Raw genomic sequence first — 27,271 nt, forward strand, 5'->3', positions numbered from 1 at the left:
TACATGGTCAATCATAATTTATTCTTATGCTAAAATGTACAGCATTTTAAGTGACTGACAAAAAGGAGAAAAGTCATAAATACAAGAATGTCATTCTGTCCGATTTGTGTGCACATAGCCAGGTATTTCCCCCCGTTCTTACCAGCAACTCTGTACAGGTAGAAAGATTACAAAAGAGCAATATAAACAAAAACACAAGTACAAGTTGCGTTTTACATGCAATCCATTAGCTTAGTTTGGTCTATTCACAGGATCTATTCTTCTACACTTCGGTAAAATATAAATCCAACATTTTATAAAGATAGAAAACAAATCTACAGATGGAATGAAAACGTAGCTTTAAAGGCATTATGTAAAATATCGACTTTGGACTAAATTTATATTTTCTTTATTGTTATTCATCATTATAATCATTTAGTTCTTTTTTTTTTTAAATTCTGCCACACTTCTGGACATTTCGAAATGTTTTAGAATTTTTCAGGGTAAAAACACTGAGATATGCTTTGTTACTTTGACAGAAATCAGTCTGCTTTATTAAACAGAAAGCTGCCTCAAGGAGATCTGTTACAAAAGACTTCAGAATTATACATACATAGCAATAAAACCTCTCAAACCAAACAGAAAACAAGACTAAGTTTACATATTTTTTTTTTTACATTATTAGAATTAACAAAATATAGTTTTTCATCTTTCTCCCCGTAGAGGGAAACCTAGTAAAGGCCAGATATTTTTAAAATGGCTTGCTATTAAGCACAACACTTGTACAGTACTACTCAATGCACTGTCACTAACAGAGACTGAAGCATGCTAGTTGTCACTTTACAAAATAAGTACAATAATTTAAATATACAAAGGCATGAGTATAGTACAAACTAACTGTCAGCACTGTTAGACAGGTACACTGAACAGGTTCAAACAGCCACTATCTCCACCTGTAGCAGGCACGTTAAATGGCTTCATTTGAGGCTGCTACACAAGACCACTGATGAAATCTCTACCTGTGAGCTCTGAACCCGCCTGGTCTAAAGACACATCAGAGACACTAACACTAATTAAATAGATTTTCATCATAATGATGTAAGGCTTCCCATCTGGAGGAACAAAAAATACTTTTCAAACATTAACTTCAAAGTTTACTCACTGATGAAATTTTTTGCATTCTTTCCAAGTGCTGCTGCTTCTGCTGGTTTTTTTAATAAGTCATTAACAATAACAACAACAAGAAAACAAAAAAAAAGGAAAAATGAATACATACACACACACACACACAAAAAGAAATAAAGAAAAAAGGGAAAAGGCCAAATCAGTGCATCTTTTAACAGCAAAATGCACACGAGGAGAAGCAGCTCAGTCCTGCGGACAGTTACCGCCTGATGAAAGGCCCTTTCAGGGACTGCTTGGATATGCCTGTGTCCATGTAGCCATGGTGCCCAGCTGGAGTGTACACCATGTTGCCATGTGGTGGAGCCTGCATGGGCTGCTGGGGGTATGGCTGTGTTCCCATCATGCCCATCTGCATAGAGTACTGGGGTGACTGGTTCATATAGGCATGGTTGCCATGGTAGCCACTGTTCATCATGGGCTGGCTCATGCTGTAGCCGTTCATGGCGTTGAGGGAGGGCATGTTCATGGAGTTGACGTTGTAGGCTGGTGCCGGCATGATGTTCATGCTCATGTTCATGCGTGGCATGGCGGCCAGCGTCCTGGATGGCGCCTGCATGGCGACAGCCTGTGGCGGCCGGGGGTACATCTGCTGCTGGTGGTGCGACAGCGAGGCCGACTTGGAGCGTGCAGAGATGTGATTTTTGGAGGCCATCTGAGGCTGGATCCGCTGCGAGTGCGGGATACCCATGTTGCGCTGTAGCATCATGGGTGGCGGTGAGCTGAGATTCGGGGATGGGGTCACGGTGGCCTGCACCTGTGGGTTGGGGACTCGATGTGGCGTCTGGGACAAGGATACCAGGCTAGAGTGCTGCGATGATAATGAGGGGGTGTTGGCGTATGATGTGATGGGGTGTGAGGCCGAGTGGTTGAAAGGCAGCGAGTGAGGGTGCTCTATGAATGTGTTGGTAAATTGCTGCAATTTGGCGAGACTAAGGCCAGAGGACTGAGAATAGTGCCCGCTGCCATACTCCCCCTGGTGGTTGATCCTCTCATAGAGGGCAAAGTTTGGGTTGCCAGATTCAGGGATGTCTGCCAGCTGCATGGTGGTGGCGAAATTGGTGGGTATGGCGCACTGAGTCATAGACTGCTGCTGGCTGTGCTGACCGTGCTGATTGTGAAGGCTATGCTGAGCATGCGGATTGTGCTGGCTGAGCTGATTGTGCTGCAGGTGATGATTGTGGTGGTGGCTATGCTGGTTGTGGGGATTGTGTTGAGTGTGCTGGGTAAGCTGATTGTGTGGACCGTGTTGATTGTGTTGGGTGTGCTGATTGTGTGGGCCGTGCCTGCTGTGGGAGGTGTGTTGATTGTGTTGGCTGCGCTGGCTGTGTTGACTGTGCTGGTTGTGCTGGCTGTTGCTCGGAGGCCTCTCAACCACGACGCAGCCCTGCGGTGACTTGACGTTGCAGTGCGGCGGTGAGCTCAGGCTGTTCTGCTGGATCATCCCGCAGCTGCCGGGGTTAACGGCAGCCATTTGTTGGCTCACGGCGCAGCTGCTCTGGGGCAGGCCGCTAGGGGGGATGCTGCCGTATGAGCAGCTGTTCTGGCCCATGGTGGAGTCGTAGCTGCTGGGGTTCTCGTAGTTCTCTGTCGTACTCTCAATGCTGCCCAGATCGCTGAAGCCACTGTCCACCACCTGCTGCGAGTGATCCGACACCGACGGTACATCCATCATGGGACTTGTCTCCATATTATGGAGCGACGGCACTGAGATGGCACTGTGGTCAGGGCTGATCTGCGTGTAGCCACTGTCCAGGATGGAGACAGCTGGGCTGTTAACTGAGCGTACTGATTGGCTGGGATGGGAGTGCGCAGAGGAAAGGGGGCTGCTGTGATCTGACTGAGGACAGTCGTCCAGCGAGGTGATCTGGGGGCTCTGGCTCACATGGGCATACGTTTGCAGGTTCCTGCAGGGCTCCTGGCTCTCCACGCAGTCCTGGAAAACATTCTCCCGCTCGGTCTCCTGCGTCAGGGACTGAACAGCTTGGGCTGTCTCTGAGTCAATCTCTGTGCAGACTGGGGGATCCTCCCTCAGCATGGGATTGAGTATTGGCCTCTCTGCAGGCGGAAGAGGCAGGTGGTGTTCTGGACAAGGACTATGCAAACTCTCTTCCTCTGACTCAGAGTCTGCAGGATTATCAGAGTCTACAGCTGCTTTTGAAGTGACTGCTGCTGCTTCAGGTGCCGGTGTTGCTTCTGATGGTTCTGCCGGCGCACTATCCTGGATGCTTTCTGTAGCAGTAGCTGGTTCCGCTTCACTACAGAGTACTGTAGAAACCTGCTGACTCAACTCAGAGTCATTGTCTTCTTTTGCATCTAAAAAAGTTGGCGTGCATTTGGGTAAGTCTTTCGAACTCTCTTCCAGGTCTTCTGCATTATTCTCTGGCCCTGCTGTCTTGCTGTGGCGGTCATCTTCATCGTCTGCATCCTGATCCTCTATTTGGGCTCTTTGCTCGCCCTCCTCCTCATCTTCCTCATTCTCATTCTCTAGCGATACAGCACCCTCTGTGCTGTGCACTACATCTTTGGCTGGGGATTTCTGCTCATGTTGGACCTCCTGCTGGTCATCTTCAGGTGGTTCTGGTGAATCAGTTGCATCAACTTGCCTTGGGGACACTGCGCCAGGAGAGGCAGCTGGGGAGCACACCAGAGAAGCTACCGGTGATGCTTCTGGAGAGCTCGACTTGTGGGAGCCATGGTCAGCAGGACTTGGGGGCTCAGAGGGGAACCTGTCCAGCATTATATTGGGACTTGCCGAGCATCTGCCTGCCTTGCTGCCCTCATCGACATGGACGCCATCCTGGTGCGGCCCATCCTTTGCTTCCTCAGTATGAATGTGGTGCTGCTCTGCCTCCATTGGAGTTTCAGGGGGTGTGTAGAGGTTCAGCTTAAAGCCCATCTTTCTTTCGTTCTTTAGCTTCCATTTAGGAGGTCCACGTTTCACTCCTTTGGGCCAGCCTTTCTTCCGTTTCACTGGACGGGGTTTGCTGGGTCTCTTAGAGAGAAGATCAGCCCCTACAGATCAAAACAATGCAACACTTTACTGGTTTGCCATGACATTCAAGAAAAAAAGAAGTGAAGAGAAATAACATAAGAAATATAAAGTTTCGTTGTTTTTTGTTTTTTTGTAAACAGCAATCACAGCTCAAGTACCTTCATTCCAGTGTTCGAGATTGTCTTTTTGGGCATTTTTCTCCAGCCTTGGGCGACCTCTTCGTCGTTTTATCGGTGCAGCTGGTGTCTTGTCCTTGTGTGCCTCCTCCTCATCTTCTTCATCCATCTCACCGACTCTAAAAGTGCGCTCCAGAAGGGGCATGGGACGCTCATCCTCCGAGTTGTCGAATGGCTCGTTCAGCACCTCTGTCGTCTCTGAGATGGTTTCTGTCGTTACGCTGCTGTTTATCCGCTTTCTTTTACGCCCTCTCTTCTTCAGAACCAGGGTTCTCTGAAATACAAACATGAGAAGAACCAATGAAAACAAACCTCAATCAAAGCAGATTGGTTTTTGTTAATGCTGGAAAGTGGGGCAGTATGTGGATGACCTCCATGATGGTACAGCTTTTAAATCCATACAGGATTCTGTGCTAAATGCAAAATGTTAAAACCACAGCGCAAGACTAAATGTTTGAGCAATGCAGGCTGGTGTGGAAACCCACAAATGAGAAAGGCAGAGTAAGCAGAAACCACAGTCTATATTTTACATTCTCCAGTTGTTTCCCACCGACTGCCTCAGACTGTAACCGCTCTTCCCTCCAAAATCCTTCATAAGAAAAATGTGAAATGAATACAGTAACTAATGCACCAAATAAACCCCATCAACCACTGTCGTTCTTTTCTGGTTTCCATAGTGTTTTAGTTGAAAAGGTCTCCCCTGACATCATGCAGCCAGTTGTAATATTATCTCCAGCACAAGGGGGCAGTGCCATATAGACGGAACAGATGTGAGGAGCACAGAGGAGGGCAGTAAATTAACCATGACCACTGACAATAGTACAAGGTTTAGCCTGCACAGTCTCGACACCAGCAGTGAAAACACAATCTATTATCTACAGCTGCAGGCACACAGGGAGGCTCGAGATGACAGGAGGAAGCCACTGAACCCTACACCGAATTCATGAATATTTATCAAACCTTTCCATCTCAACCACAACATGCTCTTTAATGAAGGAAAACATCTAGACATACACTCAATCCCACTTTGTCCTAGAAGCAAACTCCACAGTGGCACACACAAACACTGACAGTCACCTTTCTCTTGGCTGCAAGCATTGCATGGGCTTTTGTCAAGATGGGTGGTGAGCCATCTGAGTCGTCGTCATCGTCGTCAGCTTCCTCATCGCTCACTTCCTCAGTCAGCTGGATGCGCCTGGTCCAGGGCGGTGCGGGCCTTCGTTCGTAGGTCCTGTAGGGAACCTTACAGTGGACCTTCGTGAGAGGTTGCCTACTACTGTGAGTCATCATGTAGCCCTCTCTCTCCTCCTTCTCCCAGCAACTGGCCTGCTCCTTCAGCCGCTCAGCCTGGTAATTAAACAGACAAGATGCATTATCTCCGGGAAAGGCGCACGCACGGATCCAACATCTGAGCAACGACGCTAATGGGAAAGCAAGAGATTGGAATTAACATCATGACAAATGAATCACTGCAGGTTTCTCCTGATAATAAGAGCAGCGTCATGATTGGATGTCTGCCCGTCATGAAGGAAACGTTCCTGTTAAGCGACCGTGGAAAGATTGCATTTCATGGAATATTCAGTACTATCAATTATGCAGTGAACTGATTTAGAGCAATTTTGCACAACATTAGATGCCTGCTGACAGTGAGAATGCCTTTCCCATTAATGGCCTCTATTTGAACTCCCAAGCTAATCAAACAAACATTTACTAACAGCATTGCAGGCAAGCAGAAACAAATAACTAGTGTTTCTTGAACAAAGGAACCTACATCCATCTCTGCTTCCCTCTCCTCCTCAGACAGGACAGCGTTCAGAGTGGTGGAAGGTGTCCAACGCAGGGCGTCTGGATCCACCTCGATCTGACGTGGGTTCGCCCTGAGCTTCTCCATGTGTCGCTGAATCAGTCGTTCCCTTCTGATCAGCACGATCCTATTTTGCGAAGAGGAAAGCACATTACTCTAACAAAAGGTAACAGAGGGTGAAGTGTGGTTAAATACGAGCGTTAAAGTAGCGCTCATTGGGGCAGCAGGTGCTTCGTGTCCTTGGGGGTGCTTAACCTGACTTACTTCTGTCAATATTCGGCGGCATTAATGGATATGCTGTTAAAAATACCCGCTGGCCTGGATAAGTCAGACAGCAGAAGCAGCAGCGGCAGCGCAAGCTGAAGGAGACTGTGGCTCTGAAACTGACCTGCCATCCTGTCTGTCAATCATGCCAAGCTGCTGGAGAGTAGCGGCGATGTCATGTGGACACATCCCAGTGGCCCTGCTTATTCCTTTAACACTGATGTGTTTATCTGGGTGCTTATAAAGGTGCTCCAGTATGACACTTTTCCAATATGCCAGGTAGGATAAGCGACCCAGATCTGACAGCGGCTTCTCTGGGGATCCAGCTTGTCCTTCTTGCCTGGTGAGAAGGTAACCTAAAAAGACACGATTCAAACAAAAACAAAATGCTTTAGTCGAGCTGCGGGCAGCGGCTGGGTTATTTCGGATTGTAATCCAATCCCTGCGCCTCCCCCCTTCCCTCTGTATTCATGTAAAGATATGACGCCAAACCCTAGTTGGGATTCACCTTCAAATAGTGTAAAAGGGAGAGAAGCTTTCCACTCCTTCAACCTCCGTCAGAAGGTATGACACATGCCAGCAAGGGCAACAAAGGAGGTTGAAAGAGGAAACAAAGCGACAGAGCGAAACAGAGAAGCAGCTGGATGTCATTGCTCACAGGAGACTGCACTTAGGAGAGATAACGCACAAGGAAAAAATACTAATATGGATCTGTGTGTAATTAGTTTTATAGCAGCCCTGTCAAGGGTCATCCATTATGAGCGGCATGAAATTAATTAATGCCTTTTAATGTGCACCCACTACTGAGAACCAAACAAGCTAATCTAATCACAAAACAGGGAACACATAATATTCCAGTAATCATGACAATATTCATTACTAAAGCTAAGAACAGCAGCTTGTGATAAATACACTTAGAGATGAATATTCCAATAAGTTAAGTGAAAAAGTAATTTTTCATTTTGTGTCATTTCACAAGTATATTATCATTAATAAAGCAAAACAAAAGCGCTACTCTGAGACCTGTGAATTATGATTTGAAAGAGAACGCTTTACAAACACTAATGCTCTGCTGTGAGAGCTACCTGAGACAAAGTGTTCCTCTAATACAATCCAATATAACAGAAAATCTTAATCTAAACAACTTCCAGCTCCAAAGCTACATTTTCCAATAAAGCCTTCAAAGAGCTCAGAACTCAGCTGTGTTCAATCTCCCTTAATCCCTGTCTTTGTTATCAGCACACTCTCAATATCACAGATCCTCTCGCATCTCTGTCTCAATGGTTCCCAAAGTGAACAGGAAATCAAATGCTCCATTACCGCCTGCCCACCCCTGCACTCGCTCCTTTTTTTCCTTGTCTTCCACGGTCGGCACGGAGACAACCCTTGAAAAATAATAAAATGCCTATAATGACAAAAAAAAATGCCTGCCTAAACACAAAAATCCACTCAAGGCAGCAACTGTTTTCATAAGTGGACTGTGGGCTTTGAATATTGTATGTGTTGCATTTACTAGACTTAAAACAAAAAACCAGCATCCACGGCTCATCAGAAGTCAAGGAGAGAGAATTTGGTGTGTGTGTGTGTGTGTGTGTGGGGGGGGGGGGGGGGGGGGGGGGGGGGCTCTTCAGGCAATGCTTAGGTGAAAACTACTGGCCATCAAATTAATACTGCAGCCAGAATGTTATGTTTCCCACTCCTAATCTTCTGTGATTGCCTAAGCACTGTACATGAATGCTCTTGATTAGACCCCCTTGAAAAGCCTTAACAAAATAACAGCACCTTGCCATAAGCTACAAAACTCTGCCTTTAATCTGAAACTGTTTGTAAAGACCAATAATAAAAACCAAGTGTGGTGGTCTAAAAAGGCATTAAGGAACTTACTGAAATCAATAAGGAACCTTCCAAATCCTTGCCTTTGGTACTGAGGCATGATCATTATGCAGGAGACATTGTACTTCTGCTGGCAAAGCTTTTCCTGGGGGAAGGAGAAACAGATCAAGTATGTCAGAGCTCTGCTGAAGCTGGCAATTTACTGCACCTGCCATTGTCCTTGTCTAAAGCTGTGCACATGCACATGCACATCAAATACACAAACCGAGATGTTTCACTAAAAAGTATCGCTGTGTGAGAATTACGGCTGCAACTGACATTAGATTTTTTATAACATTAGATATTCCAAGACGATCAATTTACGGTCATCTAAAACTGAGAAAGCAGAAAATTTCCCCACATTTGAACCACTGTGAGGAAGTTAAATCCACATCACTAAATAGACAAACTACCGTGAGGTCTCAGTATCAGCATTCACAAATGATGTGAGGTATTCCTTCATTTCCCATAAAATCACTCTGTAATTCTTACCTTGGAGAAATAGCCCACAAGATGACAGCCTTTCTCATCATTCTTTGTAAGTATGTAGAAGAGGAAAGGCTCCACATCATAATACAAGGTCTTGTGATCCAGGAAAAGCTTGGCTAACAGGCAGAGGTTTTGGCAGAATAGTTTGCTGACATTTCCATCAACCTAAACACGGAATAAAAAGAGCAAGAGGACACTGTTCAAACAGTTCCCATTCCCCCACCCTCCCAGAGCCCATTCAGTGGGATCTCATGCAGCATACAGTTATTGCTTTATTGCTGTAAAGGGAAGCTGACCTCAAATACAGAGAGGTTGTCCTTCCTGTAGATTTCATTGGCTGGCGGGTGGAACCAGCCACACTTCTTTGTGTGTCTCTGGAGGATGTTTTTGCTTCTCATGTACTTCAGACAGAACTCGCATATATAAAGCTTTTGTAATCTGGTGAAGACAAAAACGAGAGCTGAGGTTTGTATTTCAGCATGAGAGGCTTTATAACAGGACACTGAAATAAACTCGTCACTAGCAACAAAAGAAATTGGCATTATCTGGTGCAAAAAATACTACTTACCTTGAATATTCAGGTGGGTAAGGTGATGAGTACCAGGTCTGGATCTCATACTTCCCAAATTCAATGACAGCGGGGCATCGAACGGAGTCTGTGTTCATCAGTGATGAACGAGATCCGGTTCTCTGTAAAAAGATTTAACAAAGACACACTGATAAATATAGTGACCCAGATAATTCAGCATTACAGTTCCTCTTGTCAAGAACTCTGTCGAGACGAGATTGTGGTTCATGGTTCTCGTGAGAAATGAAAGATACATCTGCCCAAAATCAGTCGCACAAATAAGATAAGCTTTACCATGCTGACACCCCAGTTACCGACTGAGCCAGTGGTTTCCGTTTCTTTTTTTTTCAAATGACTATTTTTACTCAGCATTTCTGCATATTCTCTGATGTCTATATGGTTTTCTGAGTCTATAAACAAACTAAGTTATATTTGAGCCCTTGATCTTTTTAACCAAAGTTAGGACCTTTTAAATTCGTAAGTATTAGTGAAATAAGCTTTTTTGCTTATTAAGACCCATGCATTCCAGACGTATAGTATATCTATCTGTTTAAATTAAGAGTGAAACTCCAGAGTCATGCTTCAGGGTCTTAGAAAAACAAAATGTTCTGTGGAAAGACAAACAGTTTGACTGAGGCCAAATTGTACCCTCAGTCAAAGATAAACAGTCTGAAGAAGGCGGAGAATTTAACCTATACGAATGTTTTGTTAGCCTGCTCAGTTATGCCCTGCTGCACGGGCCTACAGTGGTGTTTTACTGTTACAGCCAACACATTTCAAAAGGTGCAGTTTTTAGGGTGAACATTCTCCAGTTAGCATTGCACAAGTTTCCTTACAACTCGGAAAGTGAAGGGTAGACAAGTCCCTTTCTTCCATGCAAACTATGGGCAACCTGCTAGCAACCAAAACATGCAAGGAGCCTTTGGTCCAGCACCCTCTTTGCAACCGATTTCATATGGACACTGCCAGCAACCTTAATTAATAACTCCCAAACCGGTCGGGAAATACACTTTTCCGGGGGGTCTCTAGGCTTGTATGTCTGAAGTGTTAGTCTAAAAATGCTGACAAATGTTCACCTCCAAGAAGTGCAACATTACACAAAAAAGTCAGAAAGAAGACTTTCTTTTACATGGGTTATTGTTTCATGTATTCTTGGCTTGTATTTAGCTTTTTTATTGGCAAGAGTTTACTAATTAGGCAATGAACACAATTGGATTAGAAGTTGGCTTCATTTATATTACAATATACTCAAGAGAGCTGAATAAAACTGACATGACATATTATCACTGAAAGACCTTCTTTGTGTATATAATCCCACTTTGGTTCTCCTTTCAGTTTTCTTGTAAGCACGTAAAATGAGCAAAAGATTTATAGCGTTTTCCTACCTGAGCAGCGAGTTCCTGGATTCGTGTGAAGGTCTCGATGTCCTCCTCTGTGACGTGGTCTCTGGACATGGCCGCAAAGTCTGCCTGGGTCTCCTGCTTCACGTGCAGCTCCCCATTGTGGCCTGTTAGAGGAACAATAGCACGACATCAACACATCAGGCGGCACATCAACAGCGCCCCGTTTGAAGCAGCCGTGGAATAATCTCATAAATGCATTCTATGCAAATGTGCTTATACTGTGAGCACTGCTGCTGAGCCTGTTTGAGGCTGTGTCTCAGAGGAATTTCATAATGTATCATCTTTGCATGTTTATATGAAAATCCTTAATGTAATGAAGTGAAACTAAATCACTCTAATTGCGTAACCGCTTTCATGTGCTTAGTCATCCACCAAGACAGTTTCCCATGAATTAAGAAGCAGATGCAGTGAAGGGAGCGAGTGTCGACATGAAAAGCAACTGATGCTGGAAAGCAGGCAGTAATTTTATGAAAGACATCAACACCATGACTTAACCACCAAAACAAAAACCCATTACAAGTGGAAGTGATGCATCATTAACATATTTATGGAAATGTGCTGGAGGAGTAACGAGTGTTTGTGCGGGATATTGTTTAGAACTTCTTGAAACATACATCCGTTTGGTTTTTTTCCCCTACATGTCTTTCTTTTTTTTTTTTAAGCTGTGACTTCACTCCTGAAGACAGTGAAATGTAAGGGTTACTGCACTTAGGCCATAATCATCGTGTCAGCTCTGAGTCAGCTTGGGTGGGTGAATCACTGGTTCATAATGACCGCTGGAAGTGAGGTTGAGAGGAGACAGTGATTTCAAGAGTGAGGGTGGGATGAGGAAGAGGGCGATGGGACTACAGTCTCTACTAGGTAGTGATCACAATGGGCGCACTACTGCAGACGGTCGAAGACAGAGCAAGGAGCAACATGAGGGAGTTAGTGGGCCATGCACTATGACAAAAGCCAACGGGCGAGAGGATGGAAGCCACGTATACTCCGCAGTCAAGTCAAAACGCAACGAAATTGTGTTAATAAACTAAAAGAATTTAAATTAGGAGGAAGATTAGTAGTCTGTTAGAGTGCTGAGGGTGCCTTCTCAAAGAAAAGATAAGCTCTAGTCTGGAAAAAAATAACTGCGAGTATCAAGCTTTTAAAAAATGAAAGTAAAAAATAAAGAAGAAGCTTAGAGGTGTGGAGACGCAGGTCTTGGTTGGAATTTCGAGCCTTGCTTACCATGATTATTCTCAGGCTTAATTCTTCCGTCAGTCAAGTCTCCCTTTCCTGGTGAGAGGGCTCCCTTCTGAGGGCTCCCTTTATACCTCAGCCTGCCTAGTGTCCTGCGCTTTTTAAAGAAAGGGTTACGTTTGAAATGACTGACCATCTTAAACGGGTGTCCTCTGGGTCGGCCTGGCCCAGCAGTTGTGGAGTCTAACCTATTTTTATTAAACTCGCTCTTTCCAAGGCGCTGGGGCCCCGTTTTGGATGTATGGGGGGAGTACTGCTTATGGGGCAGGGGCTTAGGTGGCGCATAGGAAGGTAGTCGCTTTTTCCGTGACTGTCCCTGAGTAGTAAAAATGTGAGAGAGTCCGTCAAAAAGTCCCTTAAGTTGGCTGCTATTGCAGAGACTACTCAGGGAAGGAACACTAGACTGGCTGGAAGAGCTCTGGGGAGAGTTAGCAGAAGTGGAGCTGCTGGACACCTGCGAGGGGGGGCTAAGTCCGGGGAATGTGGAAGCAGGAGGAAGTGCAGAGGATGAGGGGGTTATCTTTTGAGAGGCATCAGCAGCAAAGGCAAACGGCTCTGGTGGCTTGGACAGTTTGGGCGGACCCTTTTCTCTAGAGCTTAACTGTTTGGCGGGCGACTCTATGGCTACAGCTCGCGTGTGACGGCCCACGGGGGAAGGAGTAAAGAATTTGGAAAGCCCATCGATAAGCCCTTTAATTTTCTTGTTAACAGTGAGTGTAGCTGGGGTGGAGGTGGGCGTGAGGAGGGGAGTGGTGGAGGGAGTGGAAGTGGTGAATTGGGTGGCGTCGACCGCACAACAAGGGTCTGCAACAGCAAATCTGTCTCGGGCGTCCTTCACAGATGCAGCATGACCAGATGAAGGTGTGGAACAGACGGTAATCTTTTGACCCCTACCAGGTGACCCCCTTCCTCCCAGTGCTACCATGGAGCCGTCACCACTGGTTACAGACCTGCCGGGACAAGAACAGCAAAGTAAATGTAGATCTCACTGCTGACACATGAATGTAACCAAAAACATCAACTCAGACGTGTAATTATGTCATTAAAGTTTTGAGGCACAAATCATTCTCAGAAATGTAATGTCGTTAACAGTAATATTTATACAAAGCCTAAAGTCTTGCTTCATATTTCCTGTTCAGAGTTATCTGTGAGATTCTTAGTTAGACACAATAATGTTTGTTTTCTCTACCCTGACACCAGGAGCTCATATTCCCAGGCACAGGATGAATAAAATGCTCACAGCATGATTTAAGTTGTGGACATCTATTCATTTTCACACATAAAAATGTCTGTCAATATAATTATAACCTGTATAACCATCTATATAATTTAACTGTTACTGTTGTTGCTGTAACATACAGCAGAAATGCCCCCACGTGGCATCAATAAAGGGCATTCAAACTATTATTAGCACTGCTACTGACTGAAAATCGCATTTAAATATAAATATTGTAATGATAGAGGGGCTGCACAAATCATCTTACATTCACTTTTTTAAACACTTTTATATCAAGGTATATTTTCAAATCAAGATATAAAATACAGCTGCACATCTTGCCTGAATACACAAGAGAGTGAAAATACTAAACCTTCTGTAGTTTTAAGGGGCTTGCTACAGCCCAGAGCGAACACACCGTCCAGCTATAGACTGTTTAAAAAGATGGAAGTAGCCACACACATGTCAGGCATCACTGTGAGCAGACGCTCACAGGGGAAGTGAGCCATCAGTTCTAAGGTAGCCCTACCTTAAAGCATACTCAGGTTTGTTCTCCTTTTTGACACTAATCACGAGCATTATTTACAAAAATAACTTCAACTATGTTGTACTTAGTATGACAGAAACCACAAATTCATTAGGAAAGTGGTTCCAGAGGTCACAGAACAAGGGTGCAGAAAGGTCATTTTTGAGTAGACGAGTCTCCTCCCGCTGGCTATTAGAAAAACAAGACTTGGTAGCAACGTCCATCTTTTATAAAAGCTATATATAAAGTCTACGGATCTCCTTTATCCAATAACAACACTTAAGTGCTGTTTACACGTGAATTTACCAATATTAATTCTATGTAATGCATAGAAGTGATCTGTATTTGTTTTCCATTTTTGGGTGTTCTTATTCTCTGTGGAGGCTAAATGTATTATAGCTTATGTTTAAATTTATAGTTAATCAGGTCAGGAACTTAAACCAGAGTCAAGCTATAAACTGTAATGCATGCATGTTTGCAATGGACCATGGATCGTTTACTATAAAAATGGCAATTTGACTTCTCTACAGAAATGTTGCCATGTATTGAGATCTTACCAGCAGATGCACTATTATTACACCAAACAATTAACCTTGAGTATAACGTAACTGCTGTTAGTTAGATTACAGCACACTTACATTCTTTGTTTGAGCTTATTTCTGGGCCTTCCGATTGGCTTTGCATATCGACGTTTGATCTGATCGGCTTTCTTGTGCAGCAGTTTCTTCCCGTTCTCCTTCGGCCTGCAGACTTGGCAGATCCAGGTTCCTGGAGGGTGTCCAAACAGAGAGAGTACAGTTTGGGTGGGTTCATCAATTCAGAGGACATACAGTACATTCATTTGAAACATTTCCTTTAATAGGAAGAGCTGGCGAGATTCCCACCAGCTCACAATGACAATCAATTACTCAGCACAAAGCGAAAATCCATAAGAAAAACATTGGGTCAGTTCTCCGTTTGGAAAAATAGACTTTGCGTCAGCTTGTTGAGCTCAGCTATGTGACTCGTATGAATTGCCTGCCAAATATCCAACTACAGTACGTGCGCCATCATTACAAGCCTCAATGTAGGGTCAGTACTGTAATCCAGAGATAGCAAATCTCCCCAGGGAAGCTGGAATAATTTGATATGCATGCAAAGCTCCTAATAAGCCACCGCTGCTTCTCTGTGTGCTGAGTGACAGCCCCAAACGGCCCTCTGTGAAGAAAAGGCTTTGAATTGACAGCAGAGGAGGGAAAACAGAGAAGCCAGACAGTATAAACACCTCACCTTTTGGCATTCTTGAAAGCGGCGGATCGCAGCATTCCATGTGAAAGCCCCGATCACATGAATCGCAGAACAGCATCTCATCCTGAAAGGGAACAGCAGGCATGTGTAAAGGATGTCCCAGTTGCATACATGTAACACCCTCGTCATTTAAAGTCTTTCTTTTTTTGAAAAATAAGCCCAATTGTGCACAAGAGAGGCTTTACAAATCTCAACAAATCCTCAGGGATGCACAAAATGGGATCTACCTTCAAGCCAACAACACTGAAAATGGTGTGTGTTAAGATGCATGTGTAATACTCACAGCGTTTTTCCCCTGTATTCGACAGGAGCTGCAGGTTTTGCATTCAATACACTGCCACCGTAATCTCTTCACATTTGAGGTTAATTCAGGGGAAAACTTCAGACATGATGGATGTCCTTTAGGAGCAATAAAAAAATGCATATTAGCACAGGACATTTTACCACCGCTGGCGCTGTCACCGAGCCAGAGACAAGGTTTTTCATTTGTCAACACAGTCAGGTTAAACATTAACATATTACATCACTAAAAAACAATGCTGGGCCTGTGCCTGTATGTCCACAACACTTTTCCTCCTGGCACAAGTTGTGTCTAAAAACAGTATGATCAAACATCTGAGCCACTAATTACAGATAATTTGATCTTAATGAGGCAGAAACAGTAGCAGCACTCATTCTAATGGAAGCTGATCCATGAAAGTCATGTAAAAGCTTGCCTCTTCTCTCACCCGGCTCCCTCTCATGGTTGTAAAACAGCTGTTTTACAGTGAGAGCACAATTTGTGTACACTACGAGTGGTTAATGAAAACCACCTCGACGCTACTTAGTCAAATTTGAGCTATAAAAATGTCACCAGGAGAACAATTCCTTACGGCATTTAAAATAATTGTTCAAACATAAATGACTCCTAGGCAGAGGTAATTTTATGGGGGGTTAGCAGTTTTGTCTGGAACAAAAGAACACTAAAGGAAATGCCAACAATCTGCAGCGGGGAAAGGTTGATCTTTGATCTGCTATAACTGGAGTGGCTCTATAAAATAATTTGAAGTGAGCGAAAATGACTTGGGTGATTTCAGATTCTAATGGTCACTTGGAGCATCTGCCCTTCTGAGGCTTGCAAGTAATTTGGATCCCTCCAGCCACTCAATTTGCAGATTGTTCTTCCAATAAATCCCTTATAGGGAAGAGAAAAATATGGTGAAAGAATATGAAATCTGCCTAACCGATGCAGAAAACTGCTACCGCCAAGGTTGGATGACTTAAATATATGTTGAACACTGTGAGATGACAGAAATTTGTTGGCATTTCTTTAATACTGCTGATGTAATTCGTTTATATCAGGCAATGTGTCTGCTTAATGGCCCCCCCTACCCCCGAATAATCTATTTATGTCTATATATTCACACTCTTGGAGCGTGACTTCTACCCATTAGGTTTTGACTGCTCAACAGTTGTTCTGTGTATCAGGTACAACATGGTAGGAGGGTTAGCCCTTTAAAGCTGAGTACACAGTGTGTGTGGGTCTTTTTTTATTGATCTTGTACAATGTGTTAACTTGCTTTACACATTTTAATTGGCCTTCCTCCACGGCCAGAACCTGCTCGCACGCTATGGGTCAATCAACCTGCCACAATGTAAAAGCTCACTGTGAGCGCAAACACCCAGGTAATAAAGTTTATTCAAATAGGATTGGCTGTGTATTCAGTGTTGACAAGAAAGAAGGAGAAAGAGAGTCACTCACACACACAGACAGAAAGTGGTAATTCTGCACTATTCTGCAGCCAAAACTGACACCACTGCCTTTAAATGGTAAATTTAGGTCAAGTAGGATTTATTATACTTGAGAAATAAACAAGTTAATGTATCACAAAGGAGCATTACTGAAAAGAAGATGTTTATGTTTTTGTTGGGATACTGATAATATGCCAAAATAATGCAAGAACATGTTTTTGAAAACATCGAGCACTACTGAGTCGTGACACGAAAACACAGGCACATACTAAACTGTGAATTTTAACACCATTAAATGTGCAAAACGTTTGACTGATGATAGAAATCTAGCTTAGTTTGCACAACATTTCAAACACAACATTTCATACATATAGCATAAATATGACATCATGTTATACGCCAGTGCAGTGATTTTAACCACATTTCTGACCTATGTCCACATATACGCTGACACTGTTGCTTCTGAGCTAACATACCAGCAGTTTAGTCTTGTTTACAGTATGTTATGGCTCGTGGGAACATGCAGTAAAGTGAAGCGTTACACAAGGTGACTTACCACTGCTCCCACAGTCTGCACAGGACAGCAGCTCTTCTGGCCGCTTGTCCCGATTTGACTCTTTCGTTCCAAGACAGAAACTGCATATTGGGATGGGGTCGACCCGGAGCTGGTGTGGGAACACAAGCAAAGACAAACTGTTTAAGGGACAGACTGACAGACTGTGTGTGCAGCGCTGAAATCTTTGATCCAGATTTTGAGATCACTATTCATGTATTGCTGGTTAACATGAAAAGTGCGGATTCAATGAAACTCCCATGAAAATATCAGCGGGAAGAAGCAGCTCACAGAATGGGAAAAAAAATAAAAGAGTGGAGTTCTCACAGACTAGAAATGAATAATAAATTAATCTTATCCTCAGAGATATGCTGCATCTGAGATCCACCTCCTTTATCCATTACATCTGAATGGGTAAGTGATCTTAGTAATCATAGTTTAAGGGCTTAATCCAATTCTTAAAGCTTGCACTCCAGTCTGAAAGGATTAACCAGCATGTAATCAAATTACCTCAATAATAAAACATGCTCTCATTGTTACTGCCATGATCCACAGTAAATGTTGCAAGTCTCAGAACAAACGCTCATTTAAGGGCTTACGGTTAAGTTCAGAAGAAGTAAAATATGAGCTCAAGGTTTAAGAGGATTTCCCCATTGATCACTCAGAATGAAGAGAGGCCGACTTCAGAGAGAGCGCGAGAGCTGGGAAGACTTTGTGTCATTACTTCATACAAAGCCAGTCAAAGTCTAATGAATCTTAGGCTGAAATCAAGACCAGACTTAACTGAGATGGCTGCAGTATGGCTTTCACAAGTCTCCCTTTAAATGTGAGATCATACATAAAAGCCTCTTACAGAAGCAACAAACAAACTGCGGTTTCCTTCTCAGCTCGAGAGGAAGTTCTTAACGGAAAATAACACTCGCAGGGTGTGACCGTAAATAACCCACCTCATCATCAGTTTACACACTAAGGCCTCACCAATTGACTGGAGCCTTGGAGGGCCCTCTAGGGATGGCCATAATTAGTTCCTGGTTTCTATGACGCAGATCATCATCCTGACCATAACCCAATTTGCATCTTTCAAATTTCTGCTGGCACTGACCTCCCTCTGACCCTCATTTGAATCGGGGGAGGTGTTGTTTTTCCTTTTCCATTCGTCAACAAAACACAAAAACAGCAGCATCCCTTCAACCCCTCACTCCACTCCAAATGAACCCCAGAGGGAAAGTGAAGCAAGGATGCAATGGCAATCTGGTCATTGTTCCTGGCTGTATCAATTACTTGCTACGGCGAGGGGAAGCAGTTTACTGCCACATCAATGATTACTCTATTTTCCAACCTGCCAGGTCAATATTTGAAAGTGGGCTTGCATTAGAAGCAGACTGCTGCTCACACAGCTGTGATTATGGACATAAAACCACAAAAAATCTATGTGATGAGCTTTGTGATGAGGCTACACCTGTATGATTTAACACTGTGGCTCTGAGGTAACTGGTGATTTTTGATATATGTGATGATAACTCACAATAAAACACATCTCACCCAGACAAAAGGCATCAAGTTCAAGAAGGGCAAACAACATTGCCTTCACAGTCCAAATGCACATAATGATCTCAATGATTTTTGTACCCAAAAGGGACAAAATAACAATAAGATCAACAAACAATCAGGAGCAGAGTCACAGAGGGTGGATAACCTTATATGCTGTTCAAACCTTCTGCTTCTGACGGGCAACCAATCAGAAAAAAGCTGGTGTGAAGGGGGCGAAAGATAGATAGAAAATGGCTTATTACAGTCGATATAATATAAATAAAGATTATTATCAACGCATAAACAACGCAAAGCTACTGTAGTACAGTCCAAGAATTAAAATATAGAGCTGAAATTACCATTACAGGTCACCTATAATAACAAAATGTTATAATGAATATCTCTGGTGTAAAGGCAAAAGCTGAATTTTTAGAACTTGTTGTGGATGTTTTGCTTAATTTTCTGTCATTTCCAAAATGTTGTTGCTTTTAAAGCCCTGTGTTTTGTTAACTCGACTGTGCAAAATCTGCCAGCTAAGGCTTCATCAAAGTTGAATTGAGACTTGCTTCAAGCAGACAAAAGGGGAAAAACATTAGCAGTCGTCCTTGATCACAACGAAGTCTGTATTATCACTGCTGACAGATGCAGACAACAGGATTTGAGAACAGAGCCTTGGTGTTAGGAATACTTTGGGTTATGCCTTGTTGTTTAGGTACATGAAGTGCACTGTGTGACACTTTCATTATAGGTTAACAGACAACTATAAATATGATTTCCGCTAAAGTGATAAAGACTGATAATGACAGTGCTAATGTGCAACCTGTGTACGCCGCTGATGAAATGCTCCAAGCACAGTGATGTGAAGTTGTTTAAAATAATAAGTCTTAATAAGGCTCCATAACACAGTCTCCACTGACTCAGCTATGAAGGCTGATCCAGAAGCTGGATTAATTTCCATTAGGAATATTCTTGTGTCTGGTGATTAAAAACCAATAGTAATTTGCAATCTGCACAAGAGAAAAATGCAAAATAAATAAAGAAAGAAAGAAACGCAGCTGAAGAGATGCTGATGATTTACTTGGGGATTCTAAATTAAGTACATTACAGGAAATTATGCTGCTTCAAAAGAGCAGGCTGTCCTGAGTGAGGGGGTGGGGTCCTATTAGAACAGTGCTGGTAGAGAGAGCGAGAGAGAGCTCAAGTGGTTGCATAACACAGCAGGAAAAAAACTCTCATTCCTTGCCTTTGTTCCTGCCAGAGTCTCTTCAGAATCTAATAAACTCTAAACCAAGACTGCTCTTTTTTACCTCAAAGTATCTCTTATTCTCAGCACACACACTCAACTACTGAGCAGGCAGAGCTGTCTCATCCTTTGAAGTGAACAGCAAACCTGGACCCGGCGAGGTGATGTCATCAGGCCGCGAGCAATAGGTTGAAATGTTCCAAATGGAAAACAGCAGGCCTTCCTCAGCTATGAGAACCACTGCAGGACACTGTGTCTCTAAACACTTCTCAGTTTCACTTTTGGCCTCACCACAGACACAGTCACAGTTGTGGCTGCAGTATCAAGGTGTCGCTTCCTGATTATTCACTGTGAAACTGGTGAAGAGCAGGGTGACATCTCTATAGCCTGATGCTGCTTGCTACTTCAGCTGCATAACTTGTGCATAAACTAGACCGCATTTCATCTTGATAAGCCTCAACACATGATATGCAAAAAGCCTTGACAACACACTAACTAGATGACTACACACTGCACTTTAGGTCACGCAGTGAAAACCATTTTCCATCAAGCACTCTTCCCACTCTTTGACAGTGTCTTAAAATTGCAAAGCAAGAACAAAAGTGCTGTCATCTTGCAGACATTTGTCAGCAGCGTGTGTTATTGTTAAACACCAGTAACAAAGACACAATCTCTGCAAACTATAAACCACCCTGTGGATGTCGAAAGTTTGTTTATATGGTGTTATTTCATACTCTCTGGGGCATCTCAGTTTGCACCAAGTTCATAACAGCTGCATGCAGTTGCGAGAATATTCAGTCTTACTTTCTCTACACATGCTCATTTACGTGCAAATTACCAATAATCTATCATAATTTTGTTCACCAACTCACAAGAACGCCAGCCACATCTTTAAGGTCATTAGGCTAGAGTTACATAACCTGTGGGAAGCCTACAGCAGACTGCCTACCACACAGTCAGCATGACTTTCTGATTATCCAAGCTCTCTTATTATGGAGACCAACAGCAACACAATCCCAAAGGGACGCACTCTAGATGGCGTTGTTTCAGACCTGCCCAGCTTTAAGTCCCAAAGATTAAGACCACAATCATAAAAGTCCTACTCTTAAGTGGTGGCCTGAACTTTCAACCTTCCCAACTGCTGAAGGTTTCAAATAAATGCCACTGCTGAATAACCAAAAAAAAAAAAAAGCTGTGGCACATGTCAGAGCTTGACAAGAAGATCAAAAACAATAAGACATCAACAACAGCAGGAATATGTTTCTACTTTTAGGAATGTCTCCTTTTGGGTTAACAGCAGCATTAGGCAAAGAAAAGCTCAGAATGACACATGAATCAGCATGACTGAAGTAAGATCAAGAAGGAGTAACAATGCAGAGGCCGAGGTGTGTGTACCTGGTCTCGCTCGTGGGGGAGGAGTGTCACAGATGACAGGACCAAGGTGGAAGCACTTGGACACCTGGAGCTCCTTCCCTCTACGCTTCCATGGCTGAGCTTATACCTCGGACCATTTTTTGACAACCTGCCGTTGTTAACTGCTCGCTTAGCGGCCAGCCGCAACCTCTGCCGGAAAGCGGGGTTATCAACAATGTCTGAGAGGTCATCCTGGTTCCTCAGATACCTCTCGATGTTCTTTAGCGAGGAGCCATGGGTATCATCCAGGCCTTCGATGGCCCTCCTAAGCATTTTATTCCAATCAATATGGCGCAGATCGCTCGAATTCCATATAGATTCCTTTGATGGCACAGGTGCATTTGCAGGCAAGATTGATCCAACTCTTCCGGGATGTCCTGGGTCCTTGTAGGAGGCGCTTCCTTTATTTGTAACCTTGAGGATAGAGCCATCGTGAACACTTAATTCCAACTGCTCAAGGACGGTCTTCTTGTCCAGTCCATGTGACGTTGCCACCGCATGGCAAATTCTCTCCTCTGAGGGCCTCTGCTTTTGCCTTTTGATTTTCTGTATTGCTTCAAGAATCCACTCCGTGTAAAGAGGGTTTGCAAGTTTTACCATGGTTGAACAATTAGCCTCACAAAAATGAGATCCATAAAGATTCCCCCTTTCTGCTGCTGAAAACTGGGTACATCCACATCCTTAGTAAGATCAAGAAGTTATGTTCCACAACCGCATCCACTCACTATTTCTTCTCAATCCCGGGTATCTCACATTGAACTTCAACAAAAGTTGGCACTAGTAAATTCCACAATGGTAGTCACCAGCTGACCAGGAGCTGAGTTTATTAAAATTCCAGATTAAATCTAAAAGAAAAACAGAAAAAAGAAAAAACAACAAATTGTCAGATCACCTTTTATTTCTCCTTATTCACATTCTGTAAACTATCTGATGGCACATCGGGTATGAAAACTAAGCCAGAGGAATGCAGGACTTTTTAAGATGTGCTAAAACATGAGAAACAGATGGATAAAAACAGATGCAGGCGCTGTCATGGCTGCTAAAGAAATCAGAGTGACTTAATCCATAGTCTGACACTATAATCCACACACCAAACCAGATGTCCATTTCAAAAGAGACTCTTTTTTCCCTTCTTCTAAAAGTAGTAAGTTTTCACACTATGACAGGCAGCTAGAAACTTCTACCGACTTCTGGGAAAGTGTACACAGTCACCTCGAAAGAAACACATTTTCGGTTTCAGAGTCCCTTTCGCATTTGGAAAAAAACAGAGGCAACCTTAGGAGTTAACATTTATTTCTGCTGCACGTAAATATCACACACAAACTGGCTAAAAACACACACATTACAGTCAAAAAGAGGAAATCATACGTAAAAGTTTAACCGTTAGTTGTCCGCACGAGACTTTTTTTTGACAGCTCCACGTCCGCGGCGACGAAACTGATCAGCGCGAGCTTTAATGACACACGTAATAATCAATGCTCACTTCCTGACAGCTGCTGACAGGCGCTTCGGGGCACGTCCGCAGTCGCCACCGAGCCGTTTGACGACGGAAGAAAGCGGCGGTAAGACAAAAAAAACTACGTTAACACACCGAAGAGTTTGCGCTCCGCCGAGTTGAGCAGATAAATGACAGCGTTGCCAGCATTACTGATGTCACCTAAACAGTCGCCATTTTGTTACAATGTTGTAGTTTACATGAATCCGACATGACGCTGATTACAATCCAATGGAGTCTCATTAAAGCTTACCTACACTAATGTGCCCTCCCTAGCAACTTCAATATTGGCTGTAAAGACAAGATCCGATTTCTGGTTTGATAAAGCACATGTCAATCTTTATGTATGAGCTCACTCTAAGAGGCACGGCACTGGCTGTATGATCTGTCACTTCACTCAATTGACCCGCCTCTTAAGGTGCCTACAGTGACGAATTGATATCATTCACCTCCAGCACGCGTTACATCTGAACTTGCGGCTCCATACGTAGCGAGGGGTTATTATTAAGTTATAAATACACTATATCAGGCATTAAATAGTTAAGTTGTAATTAAATGAGACGAATATTTAACCTCATTTACAAAGCGTTTAACACCGGCCCACCTTTACTCCGATTCCCTCCTTGAAACAGTTGGTTACACTTGAAAGTGATTTGGATCGTTTTAGACTTTAATTGGCTGTTTGTTAAATCTATCATTTGTTTGCATAAAACCTGCAAAGGCCCTCACTACTGGTTTAAAGTGGCACACATACCTCTATTTATTTATTTTTAAATAATTCCAGGTAGCATATGCAAGACTCCTGCAGGCATAAATGCATGCTATCGCCTTCTCCCCCCCTCCTCCGTCCCTGCCTCCTTCTCTCTTTATCTTCCTCCCCTTTTTCATAATTTCCCCGAGAGGAGCCGTAATTCTCCCGATATTTAACATTTAAACTATTAAATTGAGAGGGGGAAAGATAAATATATATTCCGTTACGCGTTATGTTTTAAAAAAAAGTAGGTTTTGCGCTCGCTCCACATCCGCCAGCAAAATTATATTAACGTCCCGTGTTGCGCCGTGCAACGATGGCATGACCTCTTTATCACCATTAACTATCAAATATCTCCAATGAGGACAAATAGTGAGCCCTGGAGGCGGGAGAGAGGGATGGGGGGGGGGGAGGGGGGAGTAAAGATGTTCAGTAGGGAATACAAGTTAACACGGCTGCCGGGAGAGTGGCTCCTTCATCACCGCTTCTCAATTATGTATCGCTAGTTCTTTCGCTTCAAGTAGTGCTCCCCATTTCTCAGCTTCACCTCACATTTCTCACGTAAGCTATACACATATATATATTGGAAATGATACACAAGCCTCCTTTTTGATTTTTCGCAGTATTTCTCCACCCCCCCTTACACACTCACTACCACCACTGTTAAGATGTTATAGGCTGCACAAAACCGATCTCTAATCAGACGCCGCCGTGGGCGAGAAGGCACAACAAATTAACGGCAAGTTTCATGCAAGGATGAACATATAACTAGTAGGAAAGAGGTAAAAAAAAAAAAAAAAAGAAAGAAAAGAAAGAGGGAGCGAGAGAGGGAGAGCGTGAGGGAGAGAGAGAGGGCACAGGCTACCGTAAATATTTGCTGGTAGTTTTACCTCTTCAAGTTTTTCCCCCCCCTCGGATAGTCCTCTTCATTATCGGGGAAAACGTCGAAGGATAAAATGCGACGCGACATATCCGAGCGATTTCGCGGGATTTGATGTCCTGAAACGAAGGCTGAAAAGCTTGCGCCGAGACATGGAGAGGACCTGATAACAACTAATTGAAAGGTTAATCTACATAGCAGCCTGTGACAAAGTGGTACCCTCCCCCTTCTTCTTCTTCCACTGTAGACATCCCTACTTCAGTGTAGTGGAGCGGACCGTCGCCCCTTTAGTGCGCTCCTACAATGATATTGTCAATTTCACTTTTTTTTTCCTCCCCTCTCACCACTACCACCTCACCATCAACACGTCCAGCGATGAGCCAAGAGGAACATTTTTACACTTCCATGTTTTTTTTGTTTTGTTTGTGTGTGTGTGTGGATTAGCCACGGCTTGCTACGTGACATTTTGATGTCGTAACAGCCCCATTAACGCCAGCACCTCGTGGGCATTTAAAACTTCCAGTTGATGCGCTCTGATGTGGCTCATTTCAACACAAACACATAAATCCAGACTTTTTTTTATTATTATTCTAAATATACATATATACATATTACACATTTCTTGCATTGGCCAATACTATTGCCGCAAGGGATATTACACACTACCCCCCCCCCCCCCTCCTAATCTGTTAATTAACTTCACCAAGCCCATGGAAGAGCAATAGTTGTAAGCAATAATGTAGATCATTAAATTTTCAGTTTTTTGTTTTTTTTTAAAGATTTGCGCTCGTCTCTCTCATTCACCAACTCTTTAGCAGCATTAGAAATGCCAGAAAGCTCATTTTTCAAGCAGTAATACGGATGTAATTAGGGAGAGATAATTGGTAACTTCCCATCAGATTATGAACACATACAGTACTGTACAAGAAGCCTTTAAAAAGACTTTAACCAAGGAGGTGGTGGTGGTGGGGGAAGAAGAGCCACATTTGATGTGTAATTTGATTTGCATTCATTTAACACTTGTCTTGTCATTTTTGCCATTATGCTGCATCTTCATCAGACACGCTCTCCTCATTACCTCCATGACCTTGATGTTTTCTGTTGACCTGCAGATCACTCACCATCTTCCTCCCCGTGCAGTCCTTGACATTTGCTTGCATCTCCTTAATGATAATTTGTGGCAAAACATGTGCAAATAAAAATGCACTTTTCCTTTTAGGTGCAGTCGTAAAACCGCAAAGAGTCCAGATTTGATGCTTTCGGGACTCGCGTCACGATGGAGGCGCTGACCAAAACCTGCCTGTGTCTGGTTATAATGAATGCCACCCTGGGCCCCAGCAGGTCCTCCACTGCTGCATGGGTCCAGGGATAATTTGAATTGGAGCATGTGCCATTGCAATCTGCCCATCCCTCCCCCACCACCACCACACACACACACACACACACACACACACCCCGCCACCTCCTCCTCAATCCCTGCCAACTGCCGCACTGGTGTTCACAAACACTGCTGCCCATCTGCGGGGCAAAACACTGGCCAGGGCCCCAGTTACTCTTTTGCCTGCAATTAAAATGATGCTCAATTAAAAAAAAAAAAAAGTAGGCAAATGTCACAAAATTAAGACATTCTTCTCCCTGCTTCAAAGCTCACAGTGTGTTTAACTCAAACCTGTAAATCTTGTAGACTGGTAAGCAGAAATGGAGCAGCAAACACACAGCACAGAATCGTAAAAATGTAAATCAGACGTACAGTTTTCCATGTCTGCTTTCTTGCCTTTTGCTTTCATAAAGCAAGGCAAAAGTTAACCAGCAAAAAGTGGGGGGAAAAAGTATGTTTGGTAGTTTCCTTATTGTGGCAGGCATTCTCATTACTTAATCATGGCTCCCTCTTTTTGTGTTTGTGTTTTGCCATCTGTCATCTTGAGAAGCAAATGAACCAGCTGCCATGGAGTGTGATCTTGCCCAATCAGAAATGTGGTCCTTTTCAAAGCGCATCTGTGTGAAACCTTTAAAAAAATGCTGATTGAAAAAAAAGTGTCTCAAAGTTGTTAATAACATTTTGGCTGGAGAATATTTTCACCTAGATGGCCCCAATTAGCATAAATGCATAAACGATGCCTCATTATTAAGGCAGGGCTGCGTGTGCGGGGAGTGTAAATACTGGATTCCTTCTGATGTGCTCAAAGAAAATAAAACGACAATATGATGTAACAGGTTGTGCGAAGGGAACCAAAAAAAGAAAAGAAAAAAAATCTCAATCACACTTCTTTGTAGAACAGATAAGTGTTGAATTATTTTCCACAAAACACTCGAGACACTGCCCGACACTTCTGCTGGCCCTCAGTGAATAGGACAGGAGGAGGGAGGCAGGGAGGGGGTGGTGGTGGTTGGAAAGGGCCTCCCTCTGATCCCCTTCTCCAACCCCCAGCGACAGCACAGCTGGGTACGAAGGATCAGCCTAATTTTCAGGTCCCTCTAATGACTCCAGCGAAGAGCGACCGCTAATCCCTTAAACTGAGAAAAATGATCTCCTGCAGCCCTGCAGTGCAGCTCCAGACCACAAGAGTCCAGTTAGGACCCAATAAGCATGATGAGGGGTAGGGTGGAGCGGCAGCTGAGCAGAGCCAGGACACCAGGCCCGTAATGGAGGGTGCTGAGCCATCCAAAAGTGATTAGCA

General features: G+C 43.6%; 1 protein-coding gene across 6 annotated transcripts; it reads right to left on the reverse strand.

Moving 5' to 3' along the window:
- Positions 1-25,077, reverse strand: kat6b (K(lysine) acetyltransferase 6B). 6 transcript variants are annotated; one of them, XM_084937565.1, is made up of 17 exons: positions 24,604-25,077; positions 21,450-22,312; positions 17,285-17,393; positions 15,281-15,396; positions 14,980-15,061; positions 14,349-14,478; positions 11,957-12,918; positions 10,715-10,836; positions 9,330-9,451; positions 9,058-9,199; positions 8,765-8,926; positions 8,285-8,378; positions 6,525-6,756; positions 6,104-6,263; positions 5,410-5,679; positions 4,315-4,606; positions 1-4,176 (listed from the first exon to the last, which is right to left on the reverse strand). In XM_084937565.1, exons 2-17 carry the CDS (start codon positions 22,065-22,067, stop codon positions 1,364-1,366), a joined length of 6,426 nt encoding a protein of 2,141 aa, XP_084793691.1. In that variant the 5' UTR covers positions 22,068-22,312; positions 24,604-25,077; the 3' UTR covers positions 1-1,363. The 6 variants fall into 6 exon arrangements, with proteins under 6 accessions (XP_084793691.1, XP_084793696.1, XP_084793692.1 ...); XM_084937570.1 differs by having other exon boundaries at positions 12,863-12,918; positions 24,604-25,059; XM_084937566.1 differs by lacking the exon at positions 24,604-25,077 and adding an exon at positions 23,059-23,206.
- Between the last annotated feature and the right edge of the window lie 2,194 nt (positions 25,078-27,271).

This window comes from Perissodus microlepis, chromosome 8 (assembly GCF_051167445.1).
Source record: "Perissodus microlepis isolate ML-2025 ecotype Zambia chromosome 8, ASM5116744v1, whole genome shotgun sequence".
Taxonomy (NCBI): domain Eukaryota; kingdom Metazoa; phylum Chordata; class Actinopteri; order Cichliformes; family Cichlidae; genus Perissodus; species Perissodus microlepis.